Source organism: Mesoplodon mirus (assembly GCF_964341445.2).
Source record: "Mesoplodon mirus genome assembly, chromosome: 13".
Taxonomy (NCBI): Eukaryota; Metazoa; Chordata; class Mammalia; order Artiodactyla; family Ziphiidae; genus Mesoplodon; species Mesoplodon mirus.
In genome coordinates, this window is record NC_138989.1 from 616,461 (window position 1) to 637,230 (window position 20,770).

The 20,770-nt window shown below is 53.7% G+C and overlaps 2 protein-coding genes across 3 annotated transcripts; both read right to left on the bottom strand.

Annotated features, from left to right (window-relative positions):
• Nucleotides 1-149: 149 nt before the first annotated feature.
• Nucleotides 150-7,224, bottom strand: PGAM5 (PGAM family member 5, mitochondrial serine/threonine protein phosphatase). Of its 2 annotated transcripts, none has more exons than XM_082641627.1 (6): nt 7,004-7,224; nt 4,440-4,618; nt 3,094-3,219; nt 2,930-3,018; nt 2,685-2,815; nt 150-1,028 (listed from the first exon to the last, which is right to left on the bottom strand). In XM_082641627.1, exons 1-6 carry the CDS (start codon nt 7,192-7,194, stop codon nt 878-880), a joined length of 867 nt encoding a protein of 288 aa, XP_082497753.1. In that variant the 5' UTR covers nt 7,195-7,224; the 3' UTR covers nt 150-877. The 2 variants fall into 2 exon arrangements, with proteins under 2 accessions (XP_082497753.1, XP_082497752.1); XM_082641626.1 differs by having other exon boundaries at nt 2,685-2,818.
• Nucleotides 7,225-10,918: 3,694 nt separating this feature from the next.
• PXMP2 (peroxisomal membrane protein 2) lies at nt 10,919-20,736 on the bottom strand. Its single transcript, XM_082640270.1, has 5 exons — nt 20,469-20,736; nt 18,410-18,526; nt 16,742-16,904; nt 13,759-13,878; nt 10,919-11,271 (listed from the first exon to the last, which is right to left on the bottom strand). Exons 1-5 carry the CDS (start codon nt 20,588-20,590, stop codon nt 11,203-11,205), a joined length of 591 nt encoding a protein of 196 aa, XP_082496396.1. The 5' UTR covers nt 20,591-20,736; the 3' UTR covers nt 10,919-11,202.
• Nucleotides 20,737-20,770: the final 34 nt, after the last annotated feature.

Here is a 20,770-nt window from a genome sequence, read left to right on the forward strand (position 1 = left end):
TTGCACTGACTGCAAAAAATGTTCATAACCACTTCATAGAAATTGTACTTCCTCCTAAATAAACGGAGGTTTGGGATGGACACGTTGTATCTAAATATTTTAATCCACAAGCATAAAAGATTAATAGCCAGCCACAGGCAAACAAGGACTGAAATGTCAGCCAGACACTTTATTGAAACAGGGCCCCTCCTGGCCCGTCACTGCCCGGCCCCTCCCACAAGAGCAGCAGGTCAGTCACATCCCTCACCTGCCAAGGTGCCCCTCCTCTGTGTCGGAAAGGCCTAGCAACACACGTGAGTTCAGATCCAACAGCGTCAGGGCTGTATGACTCGGGAGTGAGAAATGGGTTTTCAAACCAAGAACCAGATGAAGAACATCTTCAATCGATGAAAGCTTAAGTGACAAAGAGTTCTAGGAAATGAAAAGAGTGTAAAAAGCAGCGAAATAAGTTACGAATGGAAGAAGCGCTGGCGCCCACCTCTTCCTGCCTGACGGGCTCTGCTGACGGACAGCTCGCTGCGGCGTCTGCCGCGGTCCCTGTGGGGACGGCATCTGGGGGCCTCGTCCAGTCCCTGAAACAGGCCTGCTTAGACCCCACAGGCTCATCCTGGTGGACGAGAGTGAGGCAGAGACACTGCGAGAGACGAAGCTGATCTGACCTGAGTGCTTCCCTTCTCCATCCTGGGCCAGAAGCTCAGCGCTGCAGCGCCGCTTTGTGGATCCTTCTCTCCAGCTGCTGCGCCCTGGAGCCCTGGAGCCCTGGCCCCGCGGAGCGGCCGGTGGGGGGGGGGGGGCAGGGGAGGAGCCCGCGGTCTCGGTGGCACCCACACCAGGCCGGCAGGGGGCTGAGGAGGAGAGCGGGGCCTCGAGGCGGCCCTCAGGAGCGGGAGATCTTGTCAGGAGGCATGAACCCCGTGTCCCCGAGGGTCCTGAGAGCCACTCGGCCATCTGGCCGGACTACCAGGTGGGTAATGCTGCCGTTGTTGAGGGAAAGGCGGAGCCAGCCTTCTGGAGGGAACTGCAGCGCCCTGGAGGAGAGAGCACAGGCTGGGAAGGGGCCCACCCCAGGTGACAAGGCCTCAGGGGGCTTCCCTGGGGCTGGGGCCAACACCTGCAAGCCCCTCCCATTTTCAAACGGGGTCTCTCAGAGGAAGGAGCTGTCGGGTGGATGCCAACCCGTCAATCAAACAAGGGGGAGGTGACAGCTCAGCCCCTCCGGGACGGGGGATCAACCCAACTGAAGGCTTGCATGTGAGTCACAAACTCACTAGTTAACAAATGCATGCAACTGAATTTGTTCTTCCAGTGTCACCAGAAGGGGACGTTGACAGCCAGACGGTGCGGCAGGGGCAACCCACAACCCCGGAGCATTTCCACGCTCTTAACGCTGCTTAGGCACAGTTAGTATTTGCTGAAGAGCCCAGTAGGACTAGGGCCTCCGTCCGAGCCACCAGACCCCTTTGTGCCCCAGGACGCTGGGGTGGACAGGCGGCATCCCTGGGGCTCGCCATCGGCTGGCACTTCCTCTGTCGAGAGTTTTGCCGACTTGAAAGATTAACTAGCTACCTTCTTTTTCAAGGCTCAGCGTCACCCTCACTGCTTTCAAAACTGCCCTAAGTTAGTGAGCAGAGCGCCCTCCTGTGTCCCGGGGGCTCAGGCTGCTCCCGGCCCGACGTCTCCGGCCGGCCCTCAGCACTGGGGTCTCCCCCGGTAACACTGGGTCAGTGCTGTCCCGGGATACGGGAGGACGCGTGTTCACACAGCCCCGAAGTCGCCCTGAGCGGCACACGGGCTCGGGCTGCCCCCGAAGCCCAGCCCCTCCTCCCGGCAGCTCTCAACCCGGCCGGGACCCTGGCGCCGCAGCCCGCTCCCCCGGCGCAGGGCTGCTCGCCCCGGGCCACGCAGGCGGCGTCTGAGGGCAAGCGAACGGGCCCTCATGAGAAGGGGGACCCCCTCAGCTCCTGAAGCACCTGCGGAGCACCTCCAATGGCCCCGGGGGAGGCTGGGTCCTCACCTGCACTAAGTGGGATGTGGTCAAACACATGAGCACCCAGCTGGCCTTCCCAGGTCCAGGGCCCTCCGTGACTCTGCCTGGGGCTCAGCACAGGCATCACTGCGAGGGCCCTGGACCTCTGGTGCCAGGACGAAGGGACGTGGTTGCCCCACGGACACAGGAGCCCCGCAGGAGCAGCTGGAGCAGCCAGTGACTAACGCGCTCACGGGTTATCACCCGGCACAAAACAGATCCGTGGGTCTATCGTCACACACATTCCAATTAACAAAGGGACATACGAAACCATTAAGCAAACACCACTGCGCAACCACGGGGGCAGGAGCCATCGACAGGTGCTGAAACCAGTCCGGGGACGTCAGGGGAACGGGCGCTCGCGTTGCCTCCTACAAAGTGTGACTTCGCAGCGGGAACGGCCGCGCACAGCGCCTGAACCAAGCGACCACGTCAGCATCGCCCGGGAAAGGCCGCCCACGGGGGCGCCTCATTCTGGTCTGTTCCCACCAAAGACATGCAGTCGTGAGAAAGCCGTTCTACCAGACCACCGGCTGGGCCTGGCGGGAACCATGAGGCACGAGGAGGGGGGGCCGCGCTGGGGGCACAGGCCAGCGGGGGCGGGGCGGGAGGCGGGGCCGTGCCGTGCTGGGGGCACAGGCCGGAGGCGGGGCCTCACCTGCACACGATATAGCGGATGACGTTGGCGTGGCAGATGAAGATCTCGTAGCTGTCCTCCTGCTGCTTGGCGTCCGCCCGGTGGATGTAGTTCCGGAAGGCGGCCTCGATCCGCGCCCCGTCCTCGTAATACTGCTGGGGGCAGAGGGAGGGATCGTCCGTATGGAGGCAGTGCGCAGGCCACCGCGAGCCCAGGGGTGGCGTGGAGGACGCTCCCGGGGGAGGCCGCCCGGGGGGAGTTTTTACCACAGCCTCCGGCTTCCAGTGAGACACGGGGGGGTCAGGCTCGATGGGGGCGCCTTCCCTCAGCAGGTCTGTGCTGACCTTGCAGACGCCTGCAGAGAGACACAGGACTCAGCGCCCCTTCAGGAGCAGCTGGCCCGGGGGTGGGGGGTGGGGCTGGCACTCACCTGGCAGGTGTTTGCTGATGATGTCAGTGGTTTCTATTGCACGGGTCATGGAGGAATGGACGATTTTATTAAACTTCAACCCCAAGCTTGCAAGTCGGAGACCGGTTAGTTCCGCCTGCTCACGACCTTGAAGGTGGAATACACTGGAGAATTACACGTCGCCGGAGTCCCTGTTTGTTTACTTCACAAATACTTCAGTCCTTACCAAGCACCGTTAGGTTTGGGGGAGAAGACGGGCAGCCCCTCCCAGGGCTCAGGCCTAAGGAAGGGGCCAGGTTTCAACAGGTAAAATCAATGAGACAAACCAGCCACCTTCAGCCCCGTCCAGGAGAAACACTGAAGACAACGGCCATGGCCGAGGCCGGCTGAAGTCTGGGTGGGGTCCTGTTTACTATTTCTGGGTCCCTCACACCACCCCTACTCAACTTTGTCCAAAGACTGGGTGTCGGTGCGCCAGTGACCACCGCCAGGTGCTAACACGTGAGGACGGCCAGCCCAGCGCTGCTGCAGCCCGGGTGCAAACACAAATGCTTTTCCTCAAATGTATCTTGGAATCCAGCCCAAACGCCCTCGGAAAGTCAGTTTCAGCTGGATGCACGATACCACGGATGCAGCTTTACTTCCACCTGAGCCCGAGGACAGGCCAGCAAGCCCCTTCACACAAATGGGTGCTATCTCATTCAACAGAGAGATTTTTTAAAATGTAAACTCTAGGGCCTCCCTGGTGGCGCAGTGGTTGAGAGTCCGCCTGCCGATGCAGGGGATACGGGTTCGTGCCCCGGTCTGGGAGGATCCCACGTGCCGCGGAGCGGCTGGGCCCGTGAGCCATGGCCGCTGGGCCTGCGCGTCCGGAGCCTGTGCTCCGCAACGGGAGAGGCCACAGCAGTGAGAGGCCCGCGTACCGCAAAAAGATAAAAAAAAAAAAATGTAAACTCTATCTCCAACCCCCCTGCGTTCCCTTGCTAGGAATTTCTCCTACAGACACATGAGCACAAAGACCGAGGCGGTCCCGCCCGGCAGCGCCATTCACAGCAGCAAGAAACTGCCACAGGCGCACTCCGCACGGGGGCGGCTGAGACCCGCCACCGTTCATGAGGAAGGCTCTCCGGCAACTAGGTCAAGCCAGACGGGGCACCGGGCGGAGCCGCCTCAGAGCCTCGTGACTGCAGGCAGGATCCACCTTAACGGGGACGTTTTCAAAGCCTGTGTCAGGTTTGGCTGATTATTACTAATAATGACAAGGCTCGCATCTGGGCCGAGAACACCTGACACAGGTCCAAAGAGGCCCAGCGCCCCAAGGGCACCTTCAAGGAGGCTGGCCTCTGCGGGCGGGCCCAGCCACGTACCCAGGGGCGTCAGCGTGCGGTCCTTCTCCAGGGAGGCGTCCACGTGGTACTGGGAGTGCCTGATGAGGAAGATGTGCCGCGTGGCCTTGGCCTTGTAGTGGTCTAGCCTGGACGCCGGCTCTTCTTCTCCGGGCTCCAGGTTCCTCTTCCGCAGGTTGACCAGGGACAGTGGTTCTCTCCTGACGCAGAAATACAAGACGGTGTGTCCTGTGCCCCTGCTCACAAGTCACCCCCAGTCTTTCTGACCGAGGGGCTTCCTGGGTTGGTGAGGCGCAGGGGAGGAGCCAGCGCCCCCCTTCTCTTGGCGCCAGGCCTGCCCTGGGCGGCTGGATGTGAACAGAACAGACAAGCGAAGCTATTGTGCTGCCCACGTCCTTGTGAGGAGACTGACAGTCACAGCAAGGGGACCAGGGACGCGGAGAAGAGGAAGGAGTGTCTGTGGAAGGGCAGGTGGGAAATGCCCACAGGGTGGCCTCGCTGACGGGGACGCTGTACTGCCCAACAGTAGCCACTGACCACGTGGCTACTTAAATTCAAAATCATGAAAATTAAATACAATTAAAACTCCATTTCCCCAATCACACTAAACACATTGTCAATGCTTAGTAGCACGTGGGATAGTGGGCCTCACACCGGACAGTGAGGAAAGTGTTCCCGTTACCACGGAAACCCCCTGGATGGCCCTGCTGGAACGCTGGGAGAGAGCTGCAGCAGCAAAGATGCTAGACACGAGCAAGTCTGGTGAAGACAGGCGCTCTGACGGCTCACGGGCCTCAAGCTAACAGAAATTACAGGCCTGTGAGACCGGCACAGCTGGGAAAAGAATGTACTCAGCTGAGGCAGTGCTGGAAGAATAAGTTTTGAGGGGAATAATGGTGAGTTCATGGGTTCTGCTTGGGCCGTGCGAACCTGGGGAGCCTGGGGTGCCTGTAACATGGCCAGGCCGAGATGCCACACTGGCAGTCACGTGGGAGCTGGGGCTGAGCCAGAGAAGACATCTGGAACCTACAGGCCCAGATGCAGGAAGCCTGGCTCCTCAGAAAGAGGCTGGAGATTTCACTGGATGAGGCCCTGGAACTTTCTAGCATGGACACCACTCCCCTCACCCTGCCATAAATCTAGACTTGGCAAGCAAATACAGCATGTTGGCCTCATACAAGGCTGGAGTCCGGCTCTACCTCCAGTCAGTCCTTTAACCTCAGAGTGACTCTGTTTCCTTAAAAAGCCCCAAGAAATTCACAAGATTGTACTGATGTTTGAAAAAGAGAATATGACCCCAGTCTAATCGTGAGAAAAACAGACAAATCCCAACTGAGGAACATTCTATAAAATCCCTGATCAGCCCTCCTCAGAACTGTCAAGGTCATCAAAACAAGTCAAGCCTGAGAAACTGTCAAAGCCTGACTGTCCTGTGGGATCCGGGAAGACACAACGGACAACATGTAAAAACTGAGGAAATCTCAATAAAGTACGGACGTCAGTTAACAATATCGTATCTATACTGGTTCCCTGATCGTGACAAGTGTCCCATATTAGTGTGAGGTGTTAACAACAGAGGGAATTAGGTGTGGAGTATACAGGTACTCTATCATCTTTTGCAATTTTTCTGTAAATACAAGACGATTCTAAGATAAGTTTACTTTTTAAAAATTAAAGGTTAAAAAGAATACCTGTGAAGTTCCCGATACAACTAGGCCAGCAATAAATATTGGATCTGTGCCCCACACTCAAGAGTGTCAAGGAGTGAAGAGCTGGGACTGGATAAACCATCCCACAACCCAGAGCAGGGCCGTCCAATAGAAACAGAACACCGGCAACACACGTAATTTAAAATTTCCAAGTGGCCACATTTACAAAGCAGGAAGAAACAGGTGAAATTTCAGTAACTCACTTTATTTACTCCAGCATACCAAAAATACTATCGTTTCAATACAGTATTTTAAGATCTGCACTGCTCTGGTTTTTAAATTTAAATTAATTAACGTTAAGTAAGACTAAACATTGCTTCCTGATCACAGAAGCCACACTCCAAGGGCTCAATAAGAACACTGACAGCGCGCGGCCAGGTGGGACCGGGACCCCTGGACCTCACGTTCCTACTCAAGATGGCTGCTGGTCCTGTCCCCGCGAGGCCGCCTCGCAGAGGCCCCTTCCAGGGCCCATCTCCACCTCGCCGTCTCAGCTGTATCGCAAATATGGGACCAACGTGCCGTCACCCAATCTGAGGATTCAGAAGTTGGGAGACGGAAACAAGGACAAGAGCCCTACACAGCTCCAAGCCCTCCGTCTAGGACTGAAAACGACCACTTCGGGCTTCCCTGGGCGCCAGGCACTGTCCCTGGCATCACGGTGCTCCTTCCTCAAAACGACCCCCTGGACAGACGAGGAAACTGGCGCTCAGAAGAGGGGTCGAAGGACAACCCACGTCCACAGCCACCCTTGCGGCCAGAACCGAAAGAGAAACCCTCACGCAAGCCTGCCCCGCCCGCCCCTCCGCGGAACCGACCACACCGACCGGCCGGGACGGCCAGGGCCCGGGAAGGCTCCCGCCGCCGGCCCCGCACCTGTCCCAGTTGGGGTCCCAGACGCCGGGCCCGGGGCGCGCGGCCCCCGCCCATGCCGGCGGCTCGACCACGCGCGGCTCCGCGTCCCCGCCCGCGCGGGGCTTCCCCACTGCCACCGCCGAGAAGAACACCGCGGCCGAGCCCCCGGCCAGGCCGCAGGCCGCCAACTGCAGCGCCTGCCGGAACGCCATGCCGGCCCGTCCCACGCGGGGCCGCGTCGACTCCGCGCAGGCGCTTTCGGGCGCGGACGGCGCGCCGTAAGGGACAGGATTCGGCGGGCGTGTGCTTCCGGCCGCCGCGCTGCGCGGGAGACGCGGGAGCCGCCGGGATGGCCCTGCCTGCCGCGGGCGACTTCCGGGAACGAAGGCGGAGCCCGGTGGTGGGAGGTGGTTCTGAGACCCTTCCCTCGACCCGCTGCGGGGGGCCCGGGGCGGGAGTCGTTCCTGCCTTCGAGCAGCTAGTGCTCACGCGGCGCCCCCGGGGAGCCGCTTGGGCGGGGGCGCAACGGGAGCACCGAAGCCGGCGCCGGGCGGCTGGGCCGGGTCAAATGCGGGAAGAGCCCAGGGGGAACCCGTGCCCCGCAGATGAGTTGGGGTTCTGGTTTAAGTGAACTGGGAAACTCCCGCAGGGTTTGCTGGTTGCATTGTTTTTACTGTGGCAAAATACACATAACGCAAAATTTACCATCGTAACCATCTTTTAGGTGTACAGCTCAGGGGCATTAAGCACATTCTCTTTGTTGTGCAAGTATCACCACCGCCCCTCTCCAGAACTTTCTCATCTTCCCAAACTAAAATTCTGTCCCCGTTAAACACTTAACTCCCCATCCCCTTCCCTCAGCCCCTGGCACCCACCACCCTACTTCCTGTCTCTGAATTTGCTCCAGGGACCCCAAAGAAGTAGAGTCAGACAGTATTGTCCTTTGCAGCCTGGATTATGTCACTTAATGTCCTCAAGGTTCATCTGAGTCGTAACATGTGTCAGAATGTCCTTCCTTTTTAAGGATGAATAATATTCCATTGTATGGATGGACGACGTTTTGTTTATCCATTCATCCATCAATGGACATTTGGGTTGTTTCCCAGTTTTAGCTATTGTGAATAACGCTGCTGTGAACTGGGTGTGCAAATATCTCTTCAAGTCCCTGCTTTCTGTTCTCTTGGGTGTATACACAGAAGTGGAATTGCTGGATCATCTTGGCAGACTTTTAAATGGGGAAGTGATACGATCTGATTTACATTTTTAAAAGTCACTCTGGATTTTGAAGAATGAATGTATTCCACAGAAATACCCAGACCTCTGCTTAAGCATGGTGTCTTGAACCCATATATTTATGTCTCCTTCTTCCAGAAGGTCGCTTATTAAAATGATAGCAAAAAAAATTTAAAGACAAATCTACAAGGACATACTTGAGTCCACAGAAGAAACAAAACCAAGAGATCAGCTGACAAAATTTTGGAAGCTGGAAATAAGATTGTTATTGATCTGAGGAGATGGAATATCTGTTGCCTGCACTGAGGGAAGCCAAGAAGCAAGTTCATCTATTCCGGTGAGTCTGGCAGAGCCTGGCCAGTTACAGTTACTAGCCCCACCTCTGAGCTCTGAGGACACAGCAGGACTGACTGAAAACCTGAGAGGTTGCACTCTTCATCCCCTCCATCACCAGTGTATTCAGGTGACCACCTCACCTCCAACATGGCAGAAGACTAGAGAACTTTCATTACAGAGGATCTGAACCAGAAGGCCTCTGGATTTGAGAACACCTGACAGCTGAGACTGGGCTGCAGTAATAAAGATGAAATTATATGAAGTTCACATACTAATAGTAGGACTCTAACCCCTTTTCTCCAGTTAGCCACAAGAATGTTGGCCACTGCGCTTATACCATGCTCCCCTACAGCCACCACTCTCCCTGCCCCATCCCCCCACCCTGGGCAAGAAATGAAAAGATTCCTCTCCGGGTAAACTGACCAGCCCAGGAGAAAATACCTCAGTTATTGAAAATGGGCGATCCCCAACAAAATTGGGTCCCGGGCTTCCCTGGTGGCGCAATGGTTAAGAATCCGCCTGCCAACGCAGTGGACACGGGTTTGAGCCCTGGTCCAGGAAGATCCCACATGCCGCGAAGCAGCTAAGCCCGTGTGCCACAAGTACCTAGCCTATGCTCTAGAGCCCGCGAGCCACAACTACTGAGCCCGCGTTCTACAACTACTGAAGCCCACGCGCCTAGAGCCCATGCTCCACAACAAGAGAAGCCACTGCAAAGAGAAGCCCACGCACCACAACGAAGACCCAATGCAGCCAAAAATAAATAAAAAATTAAAAAAAAGGGTCCCTGCTTGGTCAGCCCACAGTGAGGCTTTGGTTTCACAAGTGCAGCCCATGCACACGAATCTTCCAAAGAATATCTGAGTGGCTTTGACTCTTTACCAGTGATGCACAGGGGCTTCCCTAGTGGTGCAGTGGTTAAAAATTCACCTGCTAATGCAGGAGACACGGGTTTGAGCCCCGGTCCGGGAAGATCCCACATGCCGCGGAGCAACTAAGCCCGTGTGCCACAACTACTGAGCCTGAGTGCCACAACTGCTGAAGCCCGCGCACCTAGAGCCCATGCTCTGCAACAAGAGAAGCCACCACAATGAGAAGCTCGTGCAACACAACGAAGAGTAGCCTCCACTCACCGCAACTAGAGAAAGCCTGCGCGCAGCAGCGAAGACCCAACACAGCCAATAAATAAATAAATAATCCTTAAAAAACAAAAACAAACCAAAAAACCAATGATGCACAATCAAGGATCAACATGGGGGCTTCCCTGGTGGCGCAGTGGTTAAGAATCCGCCTGCCAATGCAGGGTACACGGGTTCAAGCCCTGGTCCAGGAAGATCCCACATGCCGTGGAGTAACTAAGCCCATGCGCCACAACTACTGAGCCTGTGCTCTAGAGCCCACAAGCCACAACTACTGAAGCCTGCGCACCTAGAGCCCGTGCTCTGCAACAAGAGAAGCCACTGCAATGAGAAGCCCACGCACCGCAACAAAGACCCAACGCAGCCAAAAATAAATAAATAAATAAATTAATTAATCAGTTTTAAAAAAAGAAAAAAAAGATCAACATGGACTTCCCTGGCGGTCCAGTGGTTAAGACTTTGACTTTCAGGGACTTCCCTGGTGGCACAGTGCAGGGGGCCCGGGTTTGATCCCTGGTCAGGGAACTAGATCCCCCATGCCGCAACTAAGGAGCCGGCAAGCTGCAACTAAGACCTGGCACAACAATGACAACAACAGTGGAGGGGGTGTGGGTTCGACCCCTGGTCGGGGAGCTGAGATCCCACACGCCTCGCAGCCAAAAAACCAAAACATAAAACAGAAGCATGACTGTAACATATTCAATAAAGATTTAAAAAATGCTCCACTTCAAAAAAAAATCTTAAAAAAAAAAAAAAAAGAAAGAAAAGGATCAATAGACACTTCAGGAAATCCTGATAGGGTAACACAAAGATCAAACAGGGAAAATACAAAAAACAAAAAACCCTGAGAAAATAGAAACAGCACGCGAGACAGAAAAAAATTCAAAAAATATATAATTAAGATCCCAAGGGATATTGTATCCATGAAATAAGGATGGGAGACAATCAGGAAGGAATGTTCTAAGAATGAAAAAGCAGGGAGGGAGGGCTAATGTAAATGAACAACAGGAGAGCAGACCCAGCTGAAAGGGTGGCATACAGGGCCTCAGGTCAGGGCAAGTCCTGGTCTAGAGGGGCCCTTGTCCTATGGGGCCAGGTAGCTAAGCAGCAGTATTGTGATATATTTTACCACAATTTTTTAAACGTTTTAAAAAATCTGAGGGCAGCCCTCTGATCACCCATTTCTTTCAAAGCAACAGCAATTATTCTGAGAAATTAAAATCACCACTGAAAAACTACGTTATAGTTTATTGTGATCCTAATTCAATCCAAGGTGAGAAGCGAAATCATCTCTACTGTATTTTAAGGTTTCTTAGGGGAGCACCACCTGAGGACAGTGACTACCTTTTTAAAAACGGATTCTGACATTCAGAGATTTCTGTTTCTCCATCCATCATTTTAGGGTCATCTTGAATCACATGATCCAGAGGCAGGCTGGGTTGTTCCTGCTCCCTCCCCCCGCCCCCCTCCCCCCACGTCGTCAGTGTGTCTGAGGACGTCTCCCGGTCATCTTCACTTCCCCAGAGAGGCCAGGTAGGTGTACCAGAACAGAGCCGCCAAGTTGGCAAAGAGCACCCGGAACTGCCGGAGAGAACACAGGCCGCGGTAAGAGCAGGGCCCCGGGCACACTTATCAGGCACCCACCCCCCAGGACGGAGCTCAGTCGCGGGTCAGTCCACTCACCCACGGCTGTATCTGCTGAGCCTTTACTGCGTACAAGGCACTGTGCTAGGGGCCCAGCAGAGAGGGGAGAGGAGGACAGTCCCTGCCTGATGATGTTTACGGGACAGCAGGGGAAACACTCCTTCACTGAGCACTTCAGCTCCTGGCTCAGCCTCTCGACCCAGGACCAGTCAGCACGCAGGGGGCTCCCCCGGCTCCTCCCTGACCACTCCACGACCTGCTCTCCACTCTAACCCATCCTATGCCACTACCCTGCTTCTACGATCTGACAGGCATATTCCCACCTGAAATCACCTTCAACTACTGAGTCTCCCAGGCACATAAGCTCCATGAAAGGAGCAGTCTGGTCTATCTCATTAGTCACTGTAGCCCCAGAGTCAAGAGCAGCAGGGCATACAGCAGGTGCTCAATACATATTTGTTGAATAAACTCCCTGCCCCTTAAGCACTCGCCCGCAACCACCTTTTAGGAAAGTCTCTAACCCCAAGCTTGCAGCACTGTCCCTAAGCTAGTCAGAAGGATTCCATTTTCCAGCCTCTCTACTTTCCCTTCCATAGACTCCTCCACGTCCTCAGCCGTCTGTCTTCTCATGTCTCTATTTCATCTTCTATATGCCTTAGAACCCATAGTGCGTAGCCCTGGTTTCCTTCCCTTCTTGTTCCTCAGTTGTACTCCCTGGAAAAACCTAGATCCTCCTGCCTTCTCACCTGCCTCAGGCCCCAGGCCCCTGCACATAAGAGTCTTCAGCCTCTCCTGGCTCCCCCGTCTCCAATCAGCTTCCTCTCCTATCCTCCGCAGCACCGAGGTGACCACTTCTTTACTCCCCTCAAAATACCCATCCCCCCAAGCCTGCCCCACCCCTCCCCCTCCCAGAGGGAAGACAAGGTGTGGCCGGGGGCCCCAGTGGACAGTGACCTCCTCTCTCTGCTGTGCTCACAGGGGAGGCGCACCTTCCACCTGAAGTGCCTCTCTGCTTACGCTGCAGTCCCCCCCACCCCCACCTCCAGCACTGGGGCTGCCCGGGGTGCCACCTGCATGCAGCGTGGCCACTCTTCTCCTAGCTGCAAAGCCTTCTCCTCCCCTGGCCCACTGCTAACTGCCATTTTCCCCTCCGCTTCCCAGACGTCCGAGAGACTTTTTTATACTTGTAGTTTATCTTCTACCTCCCCATCTACTCATCAGTTCTCAGCCATCTGGCTTCGGCCCCATGGAGCCACTGAAGTTGCTCTTGGGAAGGCCATTTTTAAAGCCAATGGAAACGGACCGATTTTTAATTTGCTTTAACTTCCTGCAGCATCGGCTACTGCTGTCCATCACTGCCTCTGGTTATCTGCTACCCCTTGGGATGTGTGTGTGTCTGTGTGTGTGTGTGTGATTACCAAGCCCGTCCCCTCCCTCTTCCCACCCTTGCAAGGTATCTCTTTCCCAAGGGGGCTCTTGCCCCAGGTCTCTTTCTCTCCTCTCCCTAAAGCAGGATGGAAATCAGCCTGTATGAGCTAGTTTCAGGTAGGTTACTTAAATGGTGTGCAGAAAAGGGTTAACACGGCAGGCCTGAGGCCTGGGAATCCCTGGAAAGGCCTGTTTGAGAGGCTGGTGCTCGGGGCTGGTGTCTGGGAACTTGGATTTCATGCTGGTTCCCGCCTTTCCTCCAGGGGTGTAGGGAACTCTGGTGCAGGGGGCGGTGCCCATGTGCCCAGCCCCCAGTAAAACCCTGGGCAGAAACACCTCGTGCCTGCATTTTGCGGGTGGGTGAGGGCTTGCTCTGTGTGGCCCTCAGGGGAGGGAGGGAGGGAGCACAGGGCGTGAGCAATGGATTCCCAGGATCCAGTTGTACATCCTGGCTGCGTGGCCCTCATAAACCTAGGCCGTGAGCCCATCCACCTGGCAGTGGTCTTGGGACCCAGACCCAGATGGGCTGTACTTGGTGTAGAGGCAGTGGACACTGGCAGGGCCTTCAGCAAACCAGAGGGCGGCCTCACCGCAGCCCGCCTGTGGCCCGCGGTCCCACTTGCAGAGGTTCCCACCCAGATGCTCCAACCCTCGGCTCAGAGCCCCCGGCCCTGCCCCGGTGTGGCCCTGACGTCCCTGCAGGTGAGGCTGCCCTCCCGCAGCTGCGTGGGCACGGGCTGCTATCCAACCCTAGAAAGCCGAGCACTGCCCGGGACGAAAGGGCGCAGCGTGGACGCCACTTGGGAGGCCCCTCCTTCTATGTCACTTTGCCTGCCAGAATCCAGAACGGTAACGACTCCGGGCAAAGAGGAAAGCTCCAGAAGGAATCCGGAACTTGGGGTGACCCTGAGGCTCGAGAAAAAGAAGGCTGGCGGGGGTGGGCTTCGGGGGAGCTCGAAGTCCCTCTCTGGCCCTGCGGTGCCAGGCTGGCCTTACCTGCAAAGGGACGTAGTTGACGTTAATAAACTGCACTGGAGTCCAGACTCGCCAGTTCATCTGCAGCGCCGGCCAGAATCCTCTCTTCATCTTGGCAGCGAAGGCGGCCACGTCCTTCCCCTGGAAAGGGGGAAATGCAGGGGGAAACGCAGACCGTGAGCAATACCGGGGCCCCAAAGCCTGACACAGTGATTTCTTTAAAACTGCAGTTTGTTCCGTTTATATGGACATAGCACACACGTGTGCTTGAGCAGCGGTGTGGCAAGGAGCTAACAATCCAGCAGGAAAATCATCAGAACAGTGCTCACACTGCGCGTGACCTTTGCCCATGACCCCCGAGAGCTGAGCTGATGGTGTGATTCACGCTGCTGGTCTGGGCACCAAACTGCTCTGCTGATGGCTCAGCTGTCAATTCTTTCCAAAATAATCTCCAAAGCTGATGCATTTCCAATCAAAAGTTGTCAGGAGCTTTTAAAAAATGGACCCCAATAAATTGATTCTAAATGTCATCTGGCAGGATAAATGCATAAGAATAGCCATCTTGAAAAAGAATAAGAAAGGAAGGCTTACCTTACTAGAAATTTTTTAAAATGCTGTAAAATTATGGCAATTAAAAAGTCTAGTAGCAACAGCCAAAAACAAACCAAAACATGGAAATGTGGAAATGAACAGAATCCAGCAAAAGAACAAAGAGTCCAGATAACGGCCTGTACACATGGGAATGAGAATATGATAAAGTTAACATTTTACTATACTGGGGACTGTTCAATAAATGGTAATGAGACAGTTTGCTATCTAAGTGGAAAAAACTAAGACTGAAGTATATCTCCCACTACATTAAAAACAACACATAATACTAGAGGAAAGTATAAGAGAATATTTCTATTATCTTTGGGCCTATGAAAATGTACAAAATAAAATCACAAGAGTAGAAGAAGAAAATATAGGAGAATATTTCCATTACCTTCCTTTAAGGAAGCCTACAAAGGAAAAGAATGACAGATTTGAATGCATGAATTTTTAAACTCCTGTATGGAGAAAGCCACCATAACACCCTTTATATAACTTATACAATTTAACTTTATATGAAGTTAAAAAACAAACACCTGGGACTTCCTTGGTGGCGCAGCAGTTAAGAATCCACCTGCCAACGCAGGGGACATGGATTCGAGCCCTAGTCTGGGAAGATCCCACATGCTGCGGAGCAACTAAGCCCGTGCGCCACAACTACTGAGCCTGCACTCTAGAGCCCACGAGCCACAACTACTGAGCACGTGAGCCACAACTACTGAAGCCCGTGCATCTAGAGCCCGTGCTCCACAACAAGAGAAGCCACCACAATGAGAAGCCCGCGCACCGCAACGAAGAGTAGCCCCGCTCGCCACAACTAGAGAAAGCCCGCGCGCAGCAACGAAGGCCCAGCAGCCATAAATAAATAAATAAATAAATAAATAAATAAATAAATAAATAAAGTGTAGGGAAACAAACTTCACACAGAGGAAAAAGCCACAAGGGTTAGGAGCTCTCGAGTCACAAAACCTGTGTCTGAATCCTGACTCACGGACTCGTTACACGACCTCAGGCCAGTGTTTACCCTGCAAATAACTGAAGGCCTCAGTTTCCTCAACTGTCAGGTGGGGTTGATGTGAGGCTCAAAGACCTGAAGCACTGGATGCAGAGCTTGGAACAAGGCTCAATAAATGTCTGCTGATGCTATCATTCTGCACCACTGCAGGGAGGACAGAAAACGACAGCCGTTTTTGGACAATTCTAGGAATCAACCAAGCAGGAATCCTCACACAAAAGGGACAGGCACACGGTGCGTGGAACGGTCTGCAGTCTGTAACACGTCTGGATCACAGAATGCTGGATGCAGAAGCACCTGGAGTGTGCGTGCCGTATGGACAGTGTGGTCCCGCATGTCTCATGGTGTGGTGGGTACTTGATGCACTTTGGTAACATTTGCCATATACGTAGAGGCAAATGTTTTTGTTTTCTAATGGAAATATACTCCCTTCCTATTTGGAAGGGAAAAAAGGAGAAACTGCTGTGGTAGCCTCACTCCTTATATGGGCACCCTCTACTTTCTCCTACCTCTGATTTCCTAAGGACTTCCCAAATATCTCTTTTTACTATCAGGGACTTATTAGCAATCACAGACAGTGAAGTTGAAACATCTTTTCTACCGCCCACCAGGGTCACTTTAGACAGCACAGGTGTTCCCCTTACTAATAACTTGAGGTGAGGTCTCAAAATAAAACCCACGTGAGAAGCGTTCACCTGCTGTGATTGGTTGAACGAATTACTTTCAGGGCAGAACCTGACACATCTCGGGCATGGAGGTGGAGAGGGGATGGTGAGGGAGCCGGTTAGTGGAGTGAGGTTGGGCAAACACACCTCCCAAGTCTTCCGTTGTGATGTTAAGTCTACACTGGTAAGTTAGCCTCTTCAGAGCACTTGTGATGTCCAGACCCTGAGTGAGCACAGGCTTCTGCAAGGCCACTAGGGGGCTGGAACTTCCGTGCCGTGGATCTCTCTGGCACTCTGGTGAAGCCCGTGGACCCACTTCTCAGAATCGTGTTTTGTGATGTATAAAATAAAATGTGTGGGACTACAAAGAAACCAATTATACTGAAGTACAGCTATCAAAATATTCAGAGAAAATTTTACGACAGACCAGTATATATGCTTCTTCACTAACACATTCAGTGCTGAGACTTGCCAGCAGGTGTAAGGAGTGATAAGCATCACTGATACTCTGGGCTGTAACTGTGACGATGGACGTGTGACAGCCCACTCTCTGGGACGGCCGCCGCAGGCCAACAGGCGCTGCTAATACGGCTGTGCTTTGCTTCTGACGTTCACAGAGGACCGTGTGAAACGTCAGCCTGAGTGTGAAGTTCACAGACCCTGTGAGTTCCAACCACAGCCTCTCTGTGCCAGAGAAGGGCTGGCCTGCGTGAGTGCTGGGGCAGAGACCAACCTCCAGGAAGTTCATGATGAGGAAGAACAGTGACAGGAAGGCGGGTGCGAAGAGGAGGCGGTCCAGAAGCAGCCTCGTGACGCCGGCCAAGGGGGCCTCGGGAGGGATCCAGTGCTCCATGAAGAGGTAGAAGAAGTGACCCAGCGGCCCTGTGACAAAGAACCTGAGGCCCGCGCTGGGGCTGAGCTGGACACGCCCATCCTGGGGCCAGCTTCACCCCCAAAGCCCAGACCCTAAACCCCGAGGCCCTCAGCACTGACCACACAGGTCTGTGTGGCCCTGCTAGAAAATACACTTTTTCTGAATCCTCTCCAAGCATTCTCTTTTCCCTCCGACAGAGCAGGCTTGTTCCCGACCCCAGTCGTCACATGGCTGGCTCCTTCTCAACACGCTGGCTTGGGGAGTTCCTTCCGACTGTCCTGAATAATGGACCCACCACCATCCCAGCCACTCTCTACTCCAGGCCCTGTTTCATTTTCTTCAGAGCACCAATCACTGACTGTCATGGTCTCATTTGCTTAGTTATATAGTGCCCTCTCTTCACCCCGAGAAGGTAAACACCACAAGACAGGATCGTGTCTGTCTGTACACTGCTGTGTCTGCAGTGCCTAGAACAGGGTCTGGCTCAGGGAAGGTGCTCGGTAAATAATGGAAGCATCCCTGGTGTCAGAGCTCGTCATCAATCTCTCTTGGATCATTATCAGGGCTGAAACCTGGTGCTGTGCACTGGCTATTCATTGCAAAGAGCACAGAGTACTCGGGAGGGAACTGAACCCAGCCACCACGTCTACAGGGACAACAGACCCGAGGCTCCATGAAATCTAGAATCAAAAGACGGGCAAGGGCCCAGGGGCCTGCCAGTGCGACAGTGCAAAGTCTTTAAACAAGCAGTTCTCCCCTGTCTTTCCCTACCCTTTCATAGAATGTTAAGTGGCCCAGGGCAGGGCTTCTCAGGAGGAAGAGAACGGAAGTCTTGAGGATGGAAAATTGTGATTGGATGACCTCCCAGGTGATTCTGAAACACTCCCCCTCTCTGGGGGGATTAGGACTTTAAATACATTATGGAAAAATCTGAGATAACTCAAGTTAGCGTGCTTACAAATACAAAAATGTTATTTGTGAATTTTGAACTGAAAAAAAGTCACTCTTGTTGCAAAAGACTTCAAAATAATCCATCTATACAAACACTATTGTTGGCCAGAGAACTCAGGGTGCATTTAATAGGTAAAACTCCTGAATCTCTGTGCTTTTGCAATTCAAACAGTGGTTAAGAAATGACAGTTTTCAGGATACGTAAGTATTTCTTTTCTGGATGTTTATGCTATGAAAATAACAACAGAAAGTAACTGGCCATATGTGAGTCTGTTTTCCTCTTTCGGGGTCTTTGGGTCTTGGAGTCTGATTTAGGTTCAGGTGAGCTATATCTGCTCTCAGGTTTCTCAGCCCAGTTACGATGGCCACCCTCACCCATGCAATTCAAAACAAAAACCAAATGAAACTATAAAAGAAGTGAAGCTAATGTTATCCACCATTCTGACTTTCTCCCATGATGACTTCGATGCTTTTTAAAAAATTGTTTTTCTGAGGTAGATAATTCCAGGTCTTGATATCCTAGCTTTGTCGCACTTAGCCTGCTACTGGGTAAACCAGCCCCTTTATGGAACTCACCCGTAAATGGCATATCTGAGAGGCCCTCTGACATCTAGCTTTTGAGAGCAGTTTTCTTTTTCCTGCTTCTTCTCAATCAACTGGGCCAGGAAGTTCCCAAGTGCTGACAAAATGCCACTGTGGACAGAGAGGTATTCAGAAAACGTGCAGGAGGTCATCTGTTCTTGCACATAATTAGCATGGCGGTTCTAAGAACATGCTGGGGATGGGTAGAGATGAACCCTTATCAGAGCAGCCGAAATGGGAGGTCCCTACAGGAAAAGGTGGAGACGGCAGAACTTAATATACACACACAGGAGCACAGTAAGATTTCCAAATGGTGGGTCGTATCAGTGTCATATCCTGATTGTGATATTATCCTATAATTTTGCAAAAGGTTACCATATGTGGTTATAAAAGGGCAACAGGAGGGCTTTCCTGGTGGCGCAGTGGTTCAGAGTCCGCCTGCCGATGCAGGGGACACGGCTTCGTGCCCCGGTCCGGGAGGATACCACATGCCGAGGAGCGGCTGGGCCCGTGAGCCATGGCCGCTGAGCCTGCACGTCCGGAGCCTGTGCCCCACAACGGGAGAGGCCACAACAGTGAGAGGCCCGTGTACCGAAAAAAAAAAAAAAAAAAAGGGCAACAGGAGGGATCCTTATGATGAAACTTTTCTGTATTTTGACTATGGTGGTGGATACACAAACCTATACATGTGATAAAACTGCATGGAATTAAACACACACTCACTCATGGACGAGTACAGGAAAAGCTGGGGGAATGTGAATATGACCTATGGGCTGTATCCATGCCAGTGTCCTTGCTGTGATACTGTACTACAGTTTTACAGAATGCTGCCAATGAGGAAAACTGGGAAAAGTATACAAGGGATCTCCCTGTATTATTTCTTACAACTGCATGTGACTCTACAATTATCACAATAAAATTTTCAAATAAAAAGGTGGAGACAGGCCCAGTTGCTCAAAGGCTTGGTCTATAGCTGCGTCCTGAGAAGCTCTCTAAGCTATAAAATCCAAAATTCTTAGAAGGGACAGTAAGGAGCCTCTTGATCTGGTCCTCGGCTACTTCTTTCTCATCGGCCCCCTTGCTCACTGTTCATGTTCTCCAGGGGCCCAGACCCACCTTCCACTGCACCGTGATTAGCTAGCTCCTCCCTCAGGACCTTTGCACCCGCTGGGCCCCCTGCCCTCTGCTTCCCTTTTTTGCTCCCTCCTTCCTCAGGCCTCTATTTAAATGTCACCTCCTCAGATAAAAACTGCCCTGACCACTTTATCCGTGTTATGCATTTATCTGCTTTTTGTCTAGTTCTTTACTAGAATACAAGCTCCGTCGGGGTAGGAACTTATCTTAATCACTGCTAATGCTCCCCACACAGGAAGCAGCTGTGCACATGTATGAAAGGCTAAATTAATAAAAGTCGACTAATTGAAAGTAATGAAGGGGGGATGTCTCACAAAGAGCTCAGTACTCCAAATCAAAGGGCCGACCTAACCGGAGCACCGAGGGCGCTGTGTCAGCTTTCTCCCACATGCAAAGCTGCCAAAGAAAACAAGCCTTAACACCTCCCACCCCGTCCAGGCTTCCCGCGCACTTCCTAAAGGCGTTCACCTCAACCCATTCTAGTCCATTCTAGTCCTCAAAACAAGAGCAGGTACTAACAAGCCGGAAGGTAGCAGCGGACGCCGCGCAGGCTGGCGGGTGACAGACTTCTCCCCCGGGCCCCATTCACCCCGGACGGCCGTCACCTCCGGGGCAGAGGGGCTGGAGGCCCCGAGGTCTGCAGGGTCCTTCGGCTCGTGCACTCCTTTAGTCTGGTCACTGGGTCCACACTTTAGGGTGTCTAAGAGTTACGGTTCGGAACCGAATATACAGAACGGCACGTGCTGAGCTTTCTGCTTAATTTAAGGCCTCTGGAGGGTCATTTTGACGCACCGGGATTTTGCCTTTCACGCTCAAACCCCCACGTTGGATGCACCCATGGGGCTGCGTCACCGGGCCGTCCGAGCTCCGGGCCGCCCCCCGCCCGGGCCCGTCCCCTCCACCGCCGCTCCGCGCCGACCTGGTGGCCGCCTTGGTGAGCACCGGGTAGAGCCGCAGGAGGCGCAGATACTGGGCGAGCGCCCGCCGCGGGAATGCCCCGAGGTCGGCCTCGGCCCTCAGCTTCGACGCCGCCGGCGCCATTGCCTTCCCCGCGCAGCGCGGGCCGGGGACACCGACCCCACTGGGCTCCGGGTGCGGCGCAAGGGGCGGGGACGGCCGGGCATTTCCCGCCCTGCCGCGAGCCGCAGTGCCTCCCGGGACACACCCCTCGGTGCGCGGCGTGAGCCTCCGCGCACTTTTCCGGGAGTCCCTAACCGGCCA